The sequence below is a fragment of the Rhinichthys klamathensis genome, unplaced genomic scaffold (assembly GCF_029890125.1).
Source record: "Rhinichthys klamathensis goyatoka isolate OS25496 unplaced genomic scaffold, OSU_Roscu_1.1 h1tg001022l_1, whole genome shotgun sequence".
NCBI classification, from domain to species: domain Eukaryota; kingdom Metazoa; phylum Chordata; class Actinopteri; order Cypriniformes; family Leuciscidae; genus Rhinichthys; species Rhinichthys klamathensis.
The window spans coordinates 142,964-164,420 of record NW_026607310.1 but is presented as its reverse complement, the minus strand read 5'-3'; the positions used below and the strand labels follow the sequence as shown (position 1 = coordinate 164,420).

The 21,457-nt window shown below is 40.1% G+C and overlaps 1 protein-coding gene across 1 annotated transcript in view; it reads right to left on the bottom strand.

The window, feature by feature from the left end:
• LOC130079376 (E3 ubiquitin/ISG15 ligase TRIM25-like) overlaps positions 1 to 21,113 on the bottom strand; it is a 57,971-nt gene extending 36,858 nt beyond the window's left edge. The window contains exons 1-3 of the mRNA XM_056244621.1: positions 20,535 to 21,113; positions 19,085 to 19,180; positions 18,768 to 19,001 (exon numbers count right to left, since the gene is read on the bottom strand). Coding sequence (XP_056100596.1) covers positions 18,768 to 19,001; positions 19,085 to 19,180; positions 20,535 to 21,113 — 909 coding nt within the window. The remainder of the gene's footprint in view (positions 1 to 18,767; positions 19,002 to 19,084; positions 19,181 to 20,534) is intronic.
• Positions 21,114 to 21,457: the final 344 nt, after the last annotated feature.

Below are 21,457 nucleotides of genomic sequence, written 5' to 3'. Positions count from 1 at the left end.
TTCGTTGACGAAAATGTCAACAATTGAAAATGTCAATGATGTTCGTCATAGTTTTTGTCATTCAAAACTAGGTTTTATTTAGGTAGCGTCTCGTTTTCTTCAGTGAAGAATGTCGTTGAAGAAAAGTTTTCGTCATTATATTCGTCAATGAAATGCACTGACATACAGCACAATTTTTAAGACCCAGACATCAAAATTTTTGACTTTTTAAAGACTTTTTAAGGTATTATTTCCAAATTCATAAATTCAATGCTTTTAAGGCTTTTTAAGACCCCGCGGGAACCCTGTAACTAGCACAACACTGCTCAGAAGTCTAGTTTCAAATATAATTATTTTGAAGTGATTTCTGTAACATTACCTAGCGTAAGTGAAAAATCCCGTTTGACATTAGTGCTGGCTACTGTATACAGGCCACCAGGGCACTATACAGACTTTATCAAAGAGTTTGCTGATTTTCTGTCAGAGTTAGTACTGGCTGCAGATAAAGTCCTAATATCCTAATAGTCCTAATAAAGATTTTAATATCCATGTAGATAATGAAAAAGACACTTTGGGGTTAGCATTTACAGACATTCTAAACTCTTAGAGTTAGACAACACATGTCAGGACCCACTCATTGTCGTAATCATACTTTAGATCTAATATTGTCACATGGAATCAAATAATTGATGCCATTGAAATTCTGCAGCAGAGTGATGACATCTCAGATCACCATCTAGTCTCGTATATACTTAACCAAGGTTGCAAAGCCGACTCTGTGTTACAAATATGGTAGAACTATCACCTCTGCCACTAAATATTGCTTTATAGTTAATCTTCCTGATTATTTTCATCACGTCAGAATCCCAGATAGTTTAGAAGAACTCAATGTTGCAACAGAAGTGATTGACTCTCTTTTCCCAATACTTTAGTACTTGATCCTTTTGCGCTTAAAGAAGATTAAAGAAAATAGTCTACTGCTGTGGTACAATGAGCACATTCGGGCACAAAATGGAGCGTAGCTGGAAAACAAAAATTGCAAAGCAAAGAGGACACTGACACCGACCGACTAGACAGAGAAGGTTACTTTTGATATGGAGCAAATTCTCAGCTCTCAGATTCTGTTAATTTTATTACAAAATTCAAACAATAAATACAGTTGAAATTGTAACATTTGTATCAAGCAATAATAAAAGCAGTACGCCTATACCAATTATTGCACCATGCTGTCACTAAACGTAAAAAAATTATGTGTAGTTAGGCTACTAAATATTTTGACAACCACAATAGTATGTGAACTAATTAGTCTGAGTTGAGTGGGGGACGGAGGGGGGTGACTCTGGGACGCCAGAGTCACTGTCGAGCCCTCTTGAGGTGTCGTGGGCTAGTCGACGAAACACTGAGGACGGAAGGGGCCCACTTGAAGACCCTAGAGATGTCCCCTACTCGGCTCAATCCAGACGGTTGTCGTGCTGGTCCACTAGGGAGACCACACTGTAGTTGCAGCCGTCGCGTGCGCTGACGCGCCAAGTACACTGCTGCCGTTAACGCCGGACAGAAGGGGAGTCACACCACCTTATGGAAAGAAGCGTAAATGGATGGAGAAGCATAGTTTACTGTAAAGCTACGTCTTAGTTTTGCTTATCTTGGCGAAAGCCGAGTACAAATCAGCATGAAGTTTTAACATCTACTCTCGTGTAATGGAAATCATTTTTTAGGCAGAGGGACAAAGCGTGGTCAATATTCCTTCAGACAAGGGATGGTGCTGATTGGAAAATATATAGGCAGTTGAGAAATTTGTGCAAGACAATAACTCGTAATGCTAAATCAAACTACTATAGAGAATCCCTCACTAGTGATTTTAAGAATCCCAAGCAATTTTGGAAGAAAATCAAAAACATTATTAATAGATCTGATAAACACTGTATTAATCGAATAAGAGTGGCTGATACAATACTTCATGAATCTTCATCTATTGCCCAAGGATTCAATTAGCATTTCTCCTCTGTCTGTTCTAACTTATTACCTAACTCTCATTTGACTACAAAGTTCCTTGGGTATTACATCACCCCGCTGCAGTTATTTTTCTTTTAGGAAAATTTTAACCAATTGTTCAGAATGCCATTAATGATTTAAATGTTAAAGGTGCCCTAGAATTTGAAATTGAATTTATCTTGGCATAGTTAAATAAGAAGAGTTCAGTACATGGACATGACATACAGTAAGTCTCAAACACCATTGTTTTCTCCTCCTTATTTAAATCTCGTTTTTGAAAAACACCCCTGAAAAATAGGCGAATCTCAACATAACACCGACTGTGACGCAACAGTCGGGATCATTAATATGTACGCCTCCAAAAATTTGCATATGCCAGCCCATGTTCAATGACAGGCGGAATTGCGCAGCCGAATCATCGAAACAAGCGAGAATCGTAGGGAAAATAGCAGATCATGTAAATAAATGTTATGTTCCAGGCTGTGCAGGGGATGTGAGGACTTTTCATACCCTTTCCACAAAAAAGAAATGTCAACAGGCGTGGTTGATGTTTATCTATAATCGGATACCGCAACAGTTTAATTCGAAGTTGTTAGTTTGCTCTGCCCATTTCACCACAGACTTATTTTCTAACCTGGCACAATATCAAGCTTCTCTCAGCGTCTCATAATGAAGAAGGGGGCAATTCCAACTATATTCCCGCAACCGATAATTATTAACGATAATTTACACTGTGTTATCTAGATCCAGCGCAGGATCCTAGTACAGTATCAAATAGCAAACTCCAAGAGCATACATAACTAAATAGTATGACAAAAGTATTTACGCTGAGGTTAATATTTCTTGCCTGTGTTGTCATATAAATCTACAAAATAATACTGTAGATACATTTGTAAATTCCCTTTTGTCAAATAATTTTACTTTCGTCTATTTCCTCAACAACACGTCAGGGGCTAACTACGTTAATTTAGTTGCTCACAGATAATGTTAGCTCACTCGATCCTTCTAACTAACATCACATTCTCCACCACATAAGTTGAAGCTATATTTATTTGACAAGGCGTCTAACGTTAGTCCATTTGTTAAAATGTTTTAATTTTTGAAAACTGACGTATGATTATTTTGCACGTAGACAGTAAGGTATTTCGCAGTGAAACAGCCAATCAGAGCAGAACTCCTCATTAGTTGTCATGACGAATGAGGAGAGAGAGAACCCAAACGCAAAGGCAGATTAAATGTCTCTTTAATAACTCAGAAGGGCCGCTTGGCAAAAAATCAGGCAACAGGTGCCGACTGGCAAAACAGTACAAACAGAAAGTTTCTTAGAAAAATCACAACTGAAGAGTGTCGGCACGTATGGCTCAGGAATATCCCGGAGGATAGTGATGTTACGTCTGACACCGACGCTCCGAAGCTTGCTTCAAACTCGAACGGTCCTTGCAATGAACCACTGCTTCGGAGCTTGTATCATTACGTCATTAGTCACGTGAAAATGACGTCTGAAGCAAACACACTGCTTCACTCCTGTAGTGAACCACCTGACTGCTTTGACAGCCCAATCCAGTGTTGACAGGTTTGAAACCTGGCGGCTGTATTTCTTATAAAAGTGAAGCCAAACCATGGCAACACCGTGGGTTGTAGTAGTCGGTGTTTGGATTGGTGTTATTGTTGAGGAGAGTGGATTGTTTATTGTTGAGGAGAGTTTATTGTTGAGGAGAGTGGATTGAGTTTATTGTTGAGGAGAGTGGCAAAGAAATAATTACACACACACACACACACACATCATGCTTAATGTTTTATTATCAAGGTGAACACATGAAATTCATCAGTGTCTGTAAACTTCACCTACATAAATGAGTTTCACAGCACTACACTGTTTCAGCTTTGATCGCCTCGGTAAACACGTCATAAACGGGGCGTTCATAAGCCTACTGGCATTTTATGGTTGTCAGCTTTGTTGCATTACATTTACTTCACCAGGAGATGGTGCTGCAATTTCTATCTGAATGAAGCTTCGAGTAATGAACCATTTTCGACACAATTGTATCGGAAAGCAATAATGCTTCGAAACGCTTCATTTGGACATCACTACCGGAGGATGCTTAGAAGCGTCCGGGTAGCAGATGAACGGCTTCAGACAACAGTCGGACCCGACAGCCAGAGACAGCGCAAGCAGATGATGTTCAATGATAATAATCAGGAGACAGCACATACCACACAGGACTGGAAAACGATAGAGAAACATCAGGTACGTAACACACATCAGATAATACTCTGGCGGGGAACAAAAGAAAAGAGAGAGAAGAAATAGGGCGAGAAATCAGAAGGAAGAGAGAACAGGTGTGAGCGTTAACGAGATAATGAGATATGGAACAGCTGAGCGAGAGGAGAGAAAATGGGAAAGGGTGAAAGGTGAAAAAAGACCAGGAGAGGGAGTAAGAGAGAAAGAAAAGAAACAGAGGAAGGAGCCCGATTCATGACAATTAGTATTCATGATCCTTCCAAATAAGGTAAAAACAGACCATTTCATTCTAGGGTCAATTTCTAGAGTTGAAAATGGACCTGTAAAAAACATTTCTGGACATTTTAAATGCCCTTAAATAAGCCAATACCCTCTATGTAGATATCAGAGACAAAATTAAAATATTATTTCAACACATTCTAGGGCACCTTTAACAGTGGTGCTGGACTTGATGGAATAACAAACAGGTTTATCAAACTAGCTTCCCATTTTCTTATGTATCCACTAGCTGATTTATTCAACATGTCTTTGTCTACATGTGAGTTACCAGCTATCTGGAAATGTGCACATATCACAACACTCCATAAAATTGGAAATGTACTTGACCCAAACAGTTATAGACCTATATCCATTTTATGTTCTATTGCTAAAGTCTTTGAAAAATTCATTTATAATCAACTTTCGCACTATCTCACTACCAATAATATCCTATCACAATTTCAATCCGGCTTCAGGTCTAATCACTCCACAACTACTGCCCTACTTAAATTCACCAATGATGTGTTTTGTGCTGCAGATTATGGTGAACTCACAGGTGCCATCTTTATGGATTTAACTAAAGCTTTTGATTTTGTTGATCGTTATCTCCTTTTAGATAAGTTTAATGATATCGGCCTCTCTGATAATGCAGTTTTGTGGTTTAATTCATACTTACATAATAGAAAACAATGTGTAGTCCTACAGGGAAGTAAATCAGATTTTTTTTACTTAAGATAGAGGATAGCCTCAGGGCTCAACATTGGGACCACTTCTTTTTTCTATTTATATAAATGATTTACCATTAATTTTTTATAACTGTTCTGTTCAACTTTATGCCGATGACACTGTCATATATATATCTAAACATAATTTACCACAACTTCAAGCTTCTTTTCAGTCTGACTTCATTATCTTTCAAGATTGGCTTTTACATAATAAATTACGCCCTAACAAAACAAAGTCTTATTATATTATCTTTGACACTAGACAAAAACTCAAATCAAAATCTGGTTCCTGTGTAATAAACTGTAATGATGGCTCTTTTCTGCATAAAGTTGATAAGATTAAATATCTTGGTATGTGGCTTGATACTGATTGAACTCTCATTCAAATTACACATTGAGCAAGTGTTACGTAAAGTGAACTTTGGAATCAACATTTTATATCGTGCTCGGAATTGCTTTACACGCAGTGTTCGTATAAAACTTGTCTCTCAACTTATACTTCTACAACTTATAATTATTGACTATTGTTATGTTGTATATCAAAATGCATTTAACTCAGACCTTGTTCCACTTAACCAGTGTTGGGAACGTTACTTTAAAGCTGCAGTCCGTAGCTTTTTTAAGTTAAAAATAATCCAAAATAATTATATTAAAAAAAACTTATTCTGCCAGTGGTCAAAACTATCTGCTTGCCATAGCTAGATTCAAAACAGTTAGCTTGTAATAATGATTTTAATTCCAGTGGTACTGGTGGGTTTCCGCGGGAAATTCGAGCATGTCTTTGCGTCATTACGTCACACCCGTACACATAAAGAAGGAGTTTCGGCTAGCCGGCTATACTGCGCGTGACGAGATGTTTAGATGTATAGGCTTTTCTCGCAGCACTTTACATGATTAAACTTATGGCATCCAGAAAGGTCCAAACAACAATCATCAGTGTCAACTAGAGATTCAGCAGTTATAAAACCCAAAAGACTTCGTACTTCGGATTTAAGGTGGCTAGAGAAAGAGAAAGAAACCGTCTCATGCGAACACAAGGATTTAAACATCGGCGGGGCTTTTGAAAAGTGCGTGAACTCCGTGTTTTGAAGGGGTTCAAAACGGAAGAAGAGACGGCTTTTTTCTGCTGAACAAGTAAGACATTTCAATAGTTCAATCGTGTAACAGTACGTTTTCTTAATTCACACAGTTATGGAGTTTCCTTTGTTGTGCCTTTCTCGTTTTGCTATTATGGAGAATATGAAATCTGAACTACACAGGTAACCATAAAACACATTAAATTTAACATTAGTCACGCAATGCTGATGTGATGTTGTTAACATGAACAATTTGAGAACAAAGTAGGCTATAATTTGCACGGTTGCTGTAAATCGCGTTGATTAAATCTAACGAAGCTTATCATGTCGAATGCTTTTTCCCCTAGTTGGTCGGAACAAAAATGGATGTTACTTACTTGTTCAGAAGACATTTTCTTATGAAAATTCTTATGTTGGTCGAACTTTCAAAAAGTAAATCTGTGATTCTGTATGACAGTATCCACACAGCGCGGTGACTGACAGCAGCACTCGCCTCAAAGCACTGTGTTCATCCGCGCTGTTTCATGCCGATTTACAACCCACGTAAAGATGATAATTCCGCGAATCACTGCAGTTACAGATTTCGAACAGAGAGATGGCGACAAAGAGGAAAAGCTACGGACTGCAGCTTTAAAAAAAGTAATTAGTTATAGTTACTCACTACTTGTTCCAAAAAGTAACTGAGTTAGTAATTGAATTACTCTATTGTAGGGTATCTGGACTGCGTCAGGATGACTCTGTAAGGTCTGGACCCATCAGACACACACTAGGGGTTGAACCGAGTCGACCTTAATGAAATACCGCGACGCTTTAAGCTTGACGTCGACTAGTCGCGTTGATCATGTGACACTATGATTGCGCTAATTTTGATACTAACATGTTGCAGACGACAACAGATGAAGAGCCCAGAGGGTCATTGCAGCAAGAAAGCAGCATTGGTACATCAAGTGTGTGTAAATACTTTACTAACCTAACACTAGATATTGTTGAAAACGAAAGTAAAAGCATGACGCACGCTCACTGTTTTACCGGGGATGAGAGTTCAGTATCTTTATTAAAATCATTAAAACATTTTTTTTTTTCATTTATTTATTAAAACATTTTAATGATGTAGCTAATTCACCCGCAATTAATTGGAATATTATTTTGTATTACTTGGATCTGCGCATCACTAAGGCGCAGATGTGAATTTATAGCTTTTTTTCCTTTTCTTTTCATCCTAAATGATGATGTAACTGCGGGCTGTTTACACCAGGCCACTTCATGTGTTTCTGTGATCTGATAGCTATCCGATCGTGAAAAGACCAGGTGTAAATGCCCTCCGAAACGCACTCGAGACGGATTTAAATCCGATCGCTCAAACCGCTTCAGGAGGAGATCTGGGCCGCTTAACAGACGGAACTGGACAAGTGTAAATGCATCTGGTTGTTGAAACCACATATGTAAATTGGACTTCTCCCAACAATGCTAAAAATAAACGTGTGAGAGCGTATTATAGCGATGAAGCTATGGCAACACGCATCGCCGCAAATGAGCAGCTCGAGCATCTATTCATCAAGCCGTGCAAACTATCGCAAATCAAAGTGAAAGTAAGTCGCAGACGCTTAACACACAATCATCTTCATTAAAAGTAAAGAAACAAAATGATCTTACCAGTGCTGTCTCTCTTATTGCGGTCTTTGATTTTGAAATTAGCTGATGATCAATAAAATGCAGCTCATTATTGTTGCTTTCGGTGACGTGAACTCCGTTAAATCTGCATAGCGCGGTTGTTTGAAGATCGGATTTATATCTGTTTTGCGAAAACATATTTATGTATGTGACCAGGTGTAGGCTAAATGGAATCGTTTTGATAAATCAGATCAGTAAAAAAACATGAAGTGACCAGTAAACGGCCCCATTATGAGCTGTCTGTCAGCATCTGTATAATTTTCTGTTAATTACTTGCAAATTGTGGCATGTTGCAAAGCAGTCCCATCTCTTGTGTTTTTATGAATGACGTCATCGACTAGTCGACGTCGACTCGACTTTGATGTCAAAACAGTCGACTTAAAAAAATCTGAAGTTGTTCAACCCCTAACACACACTAATTATTCATTATATACAAAGGTTTATGAAACTCCAAAACTAACATCCCAAATGAAACGAACACAGGGGCAGAAACAGTGTCATGTTACAGGGCTGATAAGAAGATTTTACGACCCCCAAGGAATGTGGCCACGTGCACAAGAGAGAGAAACCCTCTTTAAAACAGACTTTGCTGCATTAATCATAGACTAATTGATCTATTAATGAACATGCTTCATAGCATTGTGTAAATGATTTACTGTCTTGTGTACTATTATGTATATATTATGGTATGTACCCTGGTATACAACCAACTAACGGTCAATGTAACCTCACATGTATCATGCCTCCTACCTAATTAATCCTCATTTAATGACTCACACTTTGATGTACATCACCTTCTTCTAGAATGCAGTGTGGATGTGTTATATCTATCTGAGCATTAATGAAGGTAACCATGCTTGGGACAAAGACTCGTAAATTAACTAGAGTAACCTTCTCACTCGGACATTTCACCTTGCTTATTGGTCCAGTCAACCCTTAGGGGTTGGATCTTTTCTCAGGCTTTATTATGGACAGTCCACATGTGACCTCCCTCTCTTAGTTTTTCATCCAGCCACAACACTGTTTCTAGTGATACTGGGGAACCCCCTCCCCCACCATGGGGGCCCAGGGCTCAGCAGGCCCTGATCCAACCAGATATGCAGACATGCAGGAGAGAGAAGACTCTCTCACAAAGAACCAAGGACAATCTCAGGAGTTTTGGAACCACGACTCCAATCAACAACGACTTCAATCACCCACTCTTCCGACTTCCTCACTTCTCCGGGGTGCTCGGCGTGGCCTCAACAGGGCCCAGGGCCCCAGGCCTTGACCAAATGTGCTCATGGAGAAAGATAACTTTCAAACAACTGCCACTTGCCACTGCCGGAACCCTTAACAACTTCAATTTTCCACAACTTCAAGAATTGTTCCCACGACACATGCAAGTATTCAATTCAATGAAATGTGAAAATGAAATGCTGTTGGTTCTTCTCATAGTTAGATGGATCTTCTCCATCGTTACATCATTCCATCTCTCACTCCTTTTTTCTACCCATGTATTTATGTATGTTTGTTTAGTTTATTCATGTTTATGATTTAGTTAATAAAACTTGTGCACTTTATGTATTTGGTTCTGATTCACTGCTTGCAAACACAGTCTCTTTTACGATCTTGGTCTTGCTACATGCTCAAAGCGCTGTACATGCTAAGAAATAATTATTCTTCTGTGGCCATCGAAGATACCCTTTTCTTAGAATAAATGAATAATCAAAAGAGTTTGTTGGACGAACTGATTAATTGATTGTAATATTAATTTAGCTATGTCAAGTTAACCCAATTAACTGACCCAAATATTCATAATTAATCATAACAAGTTATTATTGATTAGTAATATTTCCCAAAGCTAAGTTCCTTACAACTCACTCAATTATACATAGCTCCTACCTATATATCTGAGCTTATTGCTCTTCAACAAGCACCTAGGTCTTTAAGATCAAATAATAAATCATTGCTCTCAGTCCGTCGATCTCATTTAAAGTCAAAAGGAGATCAGGCCTTTGCTGTTGCGGGTCCGAGGCTTTGGAATAGTCTGCCTCTTGAGTTAAGAGAGATCACTTCTTTAAATGTATTTAAAACCAGTGTTAAAAATTATTTCATGTCTTTAGCCTTTGAGAGGTTGGGCTAGTATTTATTTTTGTAAGTTGCATGTTGTTTTTATGTGTTGTTTGTTTTATGTGGTTGATTGTACAGCACTTTGGTCTGCAGGTGCAGTTGTAAAGTGCTTTATAAATAAAATAACCATAACCATAACCATAACCATGTGAAAATGCTTTTAACCCTTGATTTTTGTCCAGTTATTCACTAGCTCAGCACCAAAAATGTCTGGGATGCAGTGGCGGATCTAGAAAATTTTATATGGGGGGGCAAAGGGGTGGCAAGAGGTCTTGGCAGGGTGGCAGGGGTAGACGGTACATGGGAATCCCTATATGTGAATTGCTTTAACAAAACAAACACAAAAACACTTTTAATCATTATTAAATGATTAACGTTATTGTTTAATCATGCCCTTACACACTACAAAGGTTTTTAGGAATGATTTATTAACAAATCCCTCTGAAAATATCTTCAGAATACTGCTAAGTGTATAACTGGAAAGTTTGGTGTACATAGGTGCTACACCGGCTGAGATGTTTGTACTGGAGAATGACAAAAAACTAATTTTGAGAAAACAGCATTTAAAGATTTGTAATGTAAAAATTCATACTTTTTTTAGTGGAAACAACTATTTACAGACACAATATCTTACCAAATCATTAGCAACAACAATACAAACCACCTAAATCACAGCATTTATGGCCTTCAACTGAACAGAAAAACAGTCAAAAACGCATATCTAAATGTCAGAGCACGTCACGTGATGCATCTGAACGAATCACGTTGTCAGAAATTGACATCAGCCAATGAGATTTCGGTGTTAGAGTTAAATGCCCATTGTACTTTCACGATTGGTTGCTGATTAAAAGGAAATGACCATATTTGGATACGACAACAATGTACAGGAGAGAGAGCTTTCCAACAGAGATGTATGTGATGACATTGACATGCAGCGATCGCGGAGCAACATGTTGATTTAGAACGACAACTTCTGTTGAATTTAGGAGAATACTGACGCAAATAGACAAAGTGTAGTAAAATAAAGTCCTAAATGTGTTTTTTTGGAAAAAAAATTTCACCACAAGTTTGAAAGAAGACATGTTATTGAAGACAAATAGCCCAAAATCTTAAAATTAACCAGTGAAAAAAACCCCGATGTTTTTGTGTCTCGCCTTAAGCTGTTCTTGTCTTTACTAAAATCAAAATTAGGCTAATCAAAGGGAAGAGTGCTCTTACAAATCACGAGGGAGCGAATTGACCGCTGATTTTGGCTAACGTAATAGACGCGCTGTTTTTGCTGATGCTGAATCGTCTTTAGTATACAATACATTCATTACAAATGTAACTTTAAGTTAAACGTGTGTGTTTAAACTACACCTGGGGAAACTCACTTCACCTTCAGAGGCTCTGGGGAAGCTCACTCTCTCCAGTCGGGTTGCAGGGCCACCTCACCGCAGCAGACTCGCTGTGTGTGTGTGTGTGAGCCGCCAACGCCGCTAACGCCGCTCTGCACGTTTGAATCAGGGACGCAGGGGGGAAGGGCTAATAACATATTTAAAATTAAAAATTAAATTGTTCACTTTTGGTAAATGTATTGTTTAGTTCACTGTTTTGAGAAGCTTGTGGACATAGTGGCAGGTTGTTTTTACAAGTACAGTTTTTGGATCATCAAAGTTAGGGGGGCAGCTGGGGGGGCAAGGCTCTAGAGAGGGGGGGCACCCCGTTGTCATGTTTTATTTGGTACCGTTGTAATCCTCTTAGCCTCACTGAGTTAGCCAGATACAGTAAATTACAGTAAACTGTATTGTTCTATGCACAAAAGCTTTCTGGTTAGAAACAAACTCTTTTTAACAATGTCATAAACTATGCAAATGAGTCCTCAGACAGGACAAGGAAAGATTTTTCCCGCTCACAGAACTCCAAGCTGATTGGTCAGTTCACCCAGGAGAGGCGCGAGCTGAGCTTTCTTAAAACAAGGTGACCGGGATTCATCTTGGTTCTAGTTCTAGTTTGCCTCTTCAGCTTCGTGCTAGTTCCAGCTTTCCTTTTCTCTTCAGTGTTCGTCTTTTGTTTTCTTTTGTTAAGTTTTGTTTTTTCGTTTCGTATTCTACTTTGTTCATTTCTACTTGCGAGTGAAATGAACTGAGCCTGAATTATTTATTTGGTAACTTTACGTCAAACGGACCTTCAAGCCTTTTTTTGAAGCGCGCGCTACGGACACATCGGCAGACCACGTGATGCCTCCCCGGAACACACACATTCTTGAAGCAACCACACACAAGAGCTATAAGTGCAAGTATCGTATTTAATATGTGACCCGTCACGGAAACCAGTGACACAAGTCGGCAGCACAACTTGCGAGCAAAATGAGAAAGAAGCGGGGTTTTTTCAAAATTGGTGATTTCGGCTTTTTTGCAGAATCTGTTAGTTGAGATCATGAAGAAACCTCTCCATGTTTGAGATAACAGTATTGGTATATTTAAAAGCGTACATTTTTAGGTTGAAATCGGCTTGTTTTTCGGAGATTCTAGCATGCAGTAGGGGCGTGTCATTGTCTGTGTGTATTTCCATACTGAATAAGCCGGTGCTTTTGCCCCCGCCCCCCAACAGCGTGGCTACTTATTATGCAGCGCTCTGGCCGGCTCTATCTGATATCAAAATTCAATGAAGATCGATGCCGCAAAGATTGTCGCAGACGAGCTGAACCGTGGCAGTTACACCGAAAATGTTTTCGCCGCACTTTGTGGGCTCGGGAAACTGAACCGGAGGTATGGGCGCGGCGCACGCGCCCTCGGTGCTTGAATACGGCGGCTCGGCTTGCTGACAGCGGTGGCTGGCTGTTTCATATGTGACGTCCCGATTGCTTTGAATGAGGAACGTTTTGTGAACAGGGAACAGACTTAATGGACTGGCAACAATCTCCATAGAACATGAACTGGCACAGAGAATCGAAATAGAGGATGCAGTTAAGACCTTTGCTGCGATGAAAGCCTGCCGTCCGCGTTTCTGAAACGTAAGTTAAGCTTCATTTGCTCTTTAGTCGTTATGTAAGATGCTGAACCTGCTGATGATATAATGTGCTTGCGGACATTTCATTTGTGTGTGTATACGCACAAGTGGTGTAAAGAGATTTGCAACAGTAATCTGAGGAGGTGAAATATGATTATTTGGAAAATTCCTGTCATGACTGCTTAAAGAAAAATGCCAGCAGGCATTTGCCTCCTGCATAAACTTTAATATTGTTGACATTTTGGGCACACGTGCGTTGCGCACTATTTGCGTTATATGTAGGCCTATGGCTTATTGGTCTTTGTGTGCTGTTGCTGGTTTTGCGTTATATGTATATGGCATATTGGTCTTTGTGTGTTGTTGCTGGTTTTGCGTTATGTGTAGGCCTATATGGCATATTGGTCTTTGTGTGTTGTTGCTGGTTTTGCGTTATATGTATGGCATATTGGTCTTTGTGTGTTGTTGCTGGTATACGTTGCAAATAGAGGGGCAGCACAATTGTTTTTCGCCTAGAGCGGCAGAAGTGCATTCGCTGGTCCTGGGGGTGAGTTTCCATAAACATCAAAGTTTGTCGTTTTGTTTTAATTCTAAGAACACGTACACGTTATCTCATGTTTAGTCTGTTTAGACCTTCCCATACCTACCTATTGTTATTAGCTAGCTCAGGAAAGAAAAAAAGCTGTAAAGCACAGGGGGAGCTTTACAGGGGGTATGGCTTATCTAAATGAGATGTAAATGAGCCCTATTGTCACTCCTAGCGGCAGAGAGAGGTGAGAACTGCACAATCTTTAGAGGCCGTTATCTAACCTTTTAGCTTTTTTAAGTGCCTACCTTCAAATGGCCACAACTTCTCCAAATATTATCATATTTCCACGTGTTACACATCGTTGGAAAGCTTGGAGACTACACTTTCAGAATCTATGAATAACTCAAAATGCCTCAGAACCGACTTGTGTCCCTAGTTTCCGTGATCGGTCACATATCGAGATCTGAAAGCTGTTATGGTTGTTTGCCCACTTGGGGTGATTGATTCCTTGTTGTTTCTCTCTCAAGGTTCTGTCTGTAGTTTGCCAAATCTGGGATCTTTTGTGATCTCTCTCTCACTCTCTCCCTTTTCCTTTCACTTTCATTCTCTTTCATTGTTCGTTGTTTTATTGTTTGTATATGCATCTATTCCGTGTAACTTTAGTTCACCTCTATACGTTCTGTCATTTATTAAATACATTATATTCATTTGATTGACTGTCTCGTGCGCATATTTCAAAGTCCCTTTAATGTTTCGATCGAAGCTACAAGCTTTATAATTTGTTGATACTTAAATAGTGATTTTTATAGAACAGTAAAGTGATCCTCGTGGCCAGAGGAGCTTCTCTTGAAAGTCTATAGACCAATTTTCAGATGGTAAACATGGTGACGTTTTTTTGTGGGCGGGGCTTAGGTGGTGGCAGAACGATCACTCTGGCCGCTTCCCTAACGTTAGTTTGCAAGTTTTGTCAGCTTGTTTTTTTACAATGACTGGAGAAAATTCGATTTTATTTTAATGTGCAAGGTCACTCACTGTCCAGGACCGTGATTGTTATTTGCAAAAGTTAATTTTAACGGACGGAACCAGATTGGCTGACCCGTACTGTACACGCTGTCAATGGATGGTCGATCTGACAGGATTAACGTTAACGCTACCTCCGGTTGAGTGGCCTGACTTCTACAGCTAACGTTACCTGATAGAGGAACAGAGCGGAAAAAGAAACTGAGGGCATATATATCTTTAGATGCCTATAACTATGTGCTGAATGGTCATGTACAAGACTTGTGTGGTACGATCCGCAGTTCTGCCTAGCCAGCGCCAAGAAGACGACAATGTAAAGAGTGACATTACGGTGCAATTTTAATGATGTGAACATTTTCTAGAAATAAAAATCCTAGATACAGCATATTAATTTTTCATTGATTCTTGCACCCAATAACACAACAAGATGACATTTAATAATAATAATAATAATTTAAGCTCCTTATTATGTAGCCGAATCTGTGCTGGTTTGTATTGGCCGCCTCCAGTTGTCCGTTTGTTTTGCCTCCAGCTTGCGCTGTGATGTAACTGTGACGTCGGCTCGAAATTGGTCTATAAAGAAGGATAAATTTGATGAGGTTTGATAAAGATCGGATGATCAGTTTTGCTGGACAAAACAGATCAGTCGATGATAAATTGATCCCATTAGAGGTTATCCTTAGAATCGATCTATTTTAGACAATTGACATATTAATATTTAATTATAATTCGTTGTGATTGATTATTGATAATACAATTGATCTATTTTTGCCTACCTGGATGGAGAACTGATCATAATTCGTTGTGTTCAGTTGTCCATGCAGAACATTGGCAATTTATTCCCTTATGGGTAATTTTATTATTTGTAGGTGATTCACGATCATGTTTCATGATTCGTTATTAAAATTATATTCCCTTTATTTGAGCTAATGTTTCCCTACACTATAATAAAAGTAACTCGTTACCAGGGAAAGTAACTATTTGCGTTACTGTTAAAAAAAAATTAGCTATAGGCCTGTCAAAGAATTTGGATTTTTTTTTTGCAGTTTTCACAAGTCAGTTGAAATGAGTAGCCTAGAACAGAAGTAGTGCTTATATCTCCACCTTGAAAATGGCAAATTTTCATCGGATTGCTCCTGACTCGCCATCTCTGCTGCTTCATCGAAGTGTGTGTGTGTGTGTGTGGGTGTGAAACATGACTCTGCCTTAGCCAATCATAATCGCTTACCTCGTTATTAACCCACCTCCTCACTAGCTGTGTGAGGCAGGGGTGCGTTCGGATTACACAGTTTATTCAATCGATACATAGTAACCTTTACTGTCTATGATAGTAACGCACATAGGCCCTACGCGTCGATTTCGGTGGGTACGTGTGCCCACCATATTTTGTCATGAGTCATTTAGTACCCACCACTTTTTGAAACATTGAGGCACGGCTCTTAATACAAATAAATAAAACATCTCCAGTTAACTAGCAGAGAATTCATTTAGTTCGCTATTAAATAAGAGATCTAGCGCTAAAATGTGATTTTGAAATCAAGCTGAGCGCTCGTTGCTACTGCTATCAGTGTCATGGATACAGTGTTCTCTTGTGGCGCGCACAGTCTTCACTCGGACGTGCGCTCTTCACTCGGACGTGCGCTTCAATCTATCGCTGTTGTGGAGACTCTCTATTCATTCCGGTGAAATCACAAAATAAAGTGCACACAAACGTGTCCCTGCTTGATATAGACTGTTACCACTGATGAACATATTCAGTTTTGATGAGAGAAAAAAATAACTATTCTAGTGCGGATTAGAACCCGTAACCTCTGACACGCTTGGCAAAAGATCTACCACTAGACCATTTGCGGATCGATGGATTTATTAACGGGTTAAGCAAAGAGGCTGCACGGTTTGATAAGTTTGTACCCAGCACTTCTGACAATGCACTTCCGAATGCGTCTCTGTCCCCAGCACATTTCAAACCAAACTGACGCCCGTGGTAACGCACCGCATTTAATGTCCAGTAACGTTAATGGCGTTGTAACGACGGGAAAAGTAATTAGTTAGATTACCCCGTTACTAAGGGGGTTACCGTCAACCTTTTCCTTTACTGCGGCTAAATCTGTCACGGTTCATGGGTTCACTGACTCGCCCTCGGCCTGTGTGTAGTGTATGTTAGTGTGAGTGGGCATGGCTTGTTAGTGCGGCAGATGAGCTGATCAGCGCCAGCTGTTTCTCATGTTGCGTCCTATTTATTGTCTTTGATTTATTCCTGCCGTTGTGAGGCTTCCATGGGATTACTTGTAAGCTTTGTGCTTTTCTGGTTCACTGGTTCCTGCTCGTGTGGTTTCTTGTTTCCCGGATCTCCTGTGTACCGACTGGATCTGCCCGGATTTCCTTTCTGCCCATTGCATCCCCCATTGCATTCCTGAGTTACCAGTGACTCTCCAGCCTTGTCCCGACGTTTCTGACCAGCATTTCTACTCTGTTTTTTACTGTTGTCAATAAACTGCTCATTTATACGGAATTGGATTCTATTTGCCTTCTTACGTTACATACTCTGACAACTTAATTCTGCAAAAACAGAGATTGTAATTATTGAACCAAAAACCTCTTATGGATGTTCTGTTAAGTCTTCGTCGTCATTGTCATTGTCAAGTAATTTGGCGAAGTCCCTTTGTAAAGAAAGACTATGCCCCTGCGCACATAAATATATATTTAAAAGCGCATACCTATAGACTAAACGCGTAATATGCATGTGCACACCATCAGCGTTTTTTACAGATTCACGTTTTTGAAGTTTACACAGAGATGATAACGTTTTCAAACGTTTTCAAAACTCGCATCTTGGAACCTATTTTAAAGTTTGCGTTCTCGAGCCACCAAACACAATTGCAAATGAACGGCCAGAAGGCGTTACATTTTCTGTTTCCTGTTGAAAACCAGTTGTGTAAGCGGCCCCTAATTTAATAACTAACCTAATGATCTTTACTATGGAAGTAAATCAATCAAAAACTTAGTTTAGCTGGACAATTAAACAAAATTTCAAGAGCTGCTGTTAAGCCAAAACAATCTCTGTTCCATTCATTTCCTATTATCACTGTAAAGCTGCTTTGAAACATTCTGCATTGTTAAAACTGTACTATATAAATGAAGGTGACTTGACTTGACTTGTAGTAGAGATCATTCCGAGTGCCAGGGCTTCCTCCACCTAACAAAGTTATGCATTTAAGTTGCGAGTGGGAAAGGTGGTGTATTGCATGTCATGCAGACCCAGTTTACTGCCAGATTGTTTCAGTGCTGGAGTTTCTGCAGGAGAAATTGTCAGCAGGTACGTGTCCTGCTACTCTCAGTTTTTGTGGCAGCCATTTCGGCTTGCCACGCTCTGATTGACAGGGTTTCCATGGGGAAACACCCTCTGATCTCCTGCTTCATTAATGGAGCTAAGAGACTGAGGCCTCCTGTCAGAGTGAAAGTTCCCTTGTGGGACTTAGCCCTGGTCCTTGAGGGGCAGGTCACCCCCCACAACCCCTGCTTCCCCATCTTGAGCCACTAGAGTCAGCGCCTGTCAAGCTTCGGTCTCTAAAGATGTTTTTTCTCATTGCTATTTCGTCACTAAAGAGAATTGGGGATTTGTAGGCTCTCGGTTGCACCATCATGCTGGAAGCCTTCTGTCCAAGCAACTTCACTTACTGTGCCCAGTTCGTACTCTTCAGTCTTACGTCAACCGTATTAGCCAGTGGCGTAAATCAGAGCAACTTTTCATCTGCAATGGGAGCTGCAACCGGAGGGATGCCATCGCTCTAGCCTACAAGGCGTGTGGTCAAGCTTCACCTCTACGTGTTAGGGATCATTCTACCTTGCATCCTCTTAGGCCTTGGCATGAGGCGCCCCTTGCAGCAAGTATGTGATGTGGCAGGCTGATTTTATAGCTTGAATGTTCATTTTACTCCGCGCTTACATGTCCTTGAGTCGAAATCCAAAGCTCAACGCCTATCACGTGCGCATTCCGATGATGAGGTTATATAAGCCAAATTCTTGGCGTGTTTGCCACACGTGCTTCACAACCGGTCAGACAAAGATGTCTTCCCATAGCGCTTAAATCAAGTACAGCATCTCGTTCCCACGTTTTCAGGGAACAGGGTTACAGTCAAGTAACCCAAAATGTTCTTCTAGAACTCTGTTACCTGCAGGAAGTGGATGTGATCCTGTGTGTGTGAAAGCTGCTCCAGCTCAGCGTCTCTCCTCCTCAGATCATTGATCTCCTGCTCCAGTCGCTCCAGTCGTCCTTCAGCTCGACTCACTTCAGTCTTTTCCTGATCTCTGATCTGCTGTGTCGCCTCAGAGCGGCTTCTCTTAATGGAGCGGATGAGTGCAGTGAAGATCTTCTCACTGTCCTCCACTGCTGTCTGTGCAGAGCGCTGTTAGGACACACATCACAATCACACAGTGGCTTTAGTGAGTCCTGACTGAGACGTCTCAAACCTCTCTTCTGCAGACTCACCTTATGAGACGCCACAGCCTCTCTCAGCTGCTGAAGATCTTTCTCTCTCAGCTGGATCCTCTGCTGGAACGACCTCTGCGTCTCCTTCAGCTGCTTCTGGAACACAAATCAGTAACAGAGATGACACATTATACTGCTGTCTCTAAATCATCATGTGAAAAGTTGAATCTAGTAAAAGTGAAACGAATAACCAATGGCTTTAGGTTCAAACTCCCGAAGGTTTGTTTGATCAGTTCCCACCTGTTAAATATTTTCTTATTTCTTAGGCTTCACTTTTGAAAGATTGCCTTGTGAAACTTCTTTCCGTTATGTTATAAGCACATTATAGACACATCTGGACAAAACAGGAATTAGGACTTGGACACACTTATACACTCGCATGCAAACGGGAACTTAATACACATACATTTTAACATCAGACCTCTCTTAGTTGATATTATATTTCTTAATATGACATAAATGGTAGGGGTTGATCCTTTAGAACTATGATTGGATGGACTGGACAGCATGATGATTATGTTTTATCTTCTGTATAAATGTACATGACGCATAAGGCCTCTTTCACACTGCAAGCACAAGTATCATAAAAGTGAAACTGACACAGATGTAGAGCTTCACACTGACAGTGTTTTTGCTGCGTAACAAAGTTATATGACAAAAAAAAATGTATTACCGGATAACTATATTGAGAATCGGAATTTCTAATTTACATAAAGACAGGCATCGCATTTCCATTAAAAACTGATTAGTCTACACAGAACAGGAGTCAAAGCCTGAAGTGAAGCTCTAAACGACTGAGTTCATATGGACTAGTCAGATTTACTGAACAGAAAGTGTTTGCATCTGTTGCTGTATTTAACTTGCTATTCTTGAGTTATATTCTTTAAAAAATGGGTGAATATTTTCCATTATTTTGTTGCTTCATCAAATCCTGTTTTATGAAAGTTTGTGTTGATCAATATGTTTACGGTGCATTCACCAAGTTCAGTGCAAAGCTAACTCAGCAGTGAAAGTCCACTTGCAGCTTGTTAACTTCTGCTGACGTCTGCAGTGTGAATGATGTTACCTGATCATATGCAGAGCTGCCAACTCTCACGCAATTGGCCCTTTTCACACGCTCTCACACCACACGTCCATTTTCTCACGCAGATAAAAATTGCAAACCAAAGAGGACACCGACAGACAAAGAGCAGGTTACTTTTGAAATGAAACAAATTCTCAGCTCTCAGATTCTGTCAACTTTAAATTTTAAGGTTTTAAATGTGACAGATCGCTGTTGCCCCTCAGTCCAAGCGGCATGTTAACCGATCATCTCTCTTTACTAGCCTACTAGTTGCTACTACTACCCCCCCCCCCCCCCCCCAAACTCAAAAGTTGGCAGCCATCCATATGGGTGGCAATATATTTTGTGTCAACATTATTTCATCAGTGTCTAGTTTATAGTTAATACCTGTTTCTCTGTCCTCTGCGCTGCAGCTGATACAGTGTCATGGTTTTTATGTTCATCCATCGTACACAGCACACATATAAACTTCTGATCAGTGCGGCAGAAAACCTCAAGGAGTTTGTCGTGTTTCTGGCAGATCATCTCCTGCAGTCGTCCAGTGGCGTCAGTCAGATTGTGTCTCTTTTCTTTAAAGAAACTCTCATGTTGTTCAAGGTGATTCTGACAGTAAGAGTTCAGACACACCAGACAGGACTTGACGGCTTTGTGTTTTCTTCCAGTACAGGCGTCACACTGCACATCTCCATCTCCAGCGTAACAGTCAGCAGCAAGTTTAGTCTTCTTCAGTTTCTCCACCATTTCAGCCAGAATGGTGTTTTTAGCTAAAGCAGGTCTTGGCCTGAAGGTCTGTCTGCACTGGGGGCAGCTGTAGACTCTCTTCTCATCCTCCTGATCCCAGTGGCATGTAATACAGATCTTACAGTAACTGTGTCCACAGGAAGTGGTCACTGGATTATTCAGGAGATCCAGACACACTGGACAGATGAACTCATTCTGATCCACTGAAATTCTGGCTTCTGCCATTTTACTGCATGAAACAAACACACACACACACACACACACACAACAGACAGCTCAACTGCACTTCAGTTTCTCTTTCCCTGAACTCATGTGATTCCTGTTTCCTGGTTCTGTGTTTGAGTGAAGTGTGCAAAAAACAGGTTTATCAGCAAGTCTGTAAAGCAGGTTTCCTTATTCCTGGTCCTGGAGAGTCTTATTCTTGCTGAGTTCAGTTTCAACTAGGGATGCACTGATCCGATACTCAGTATCGGTATCGGCTCTGTAATGGAAATTTTACATTTAGATGTGTTTTCTACTTTTAGATGTGTTCTTTTATCTTTTAGATGTGTGCAACTTTTATTAACGTT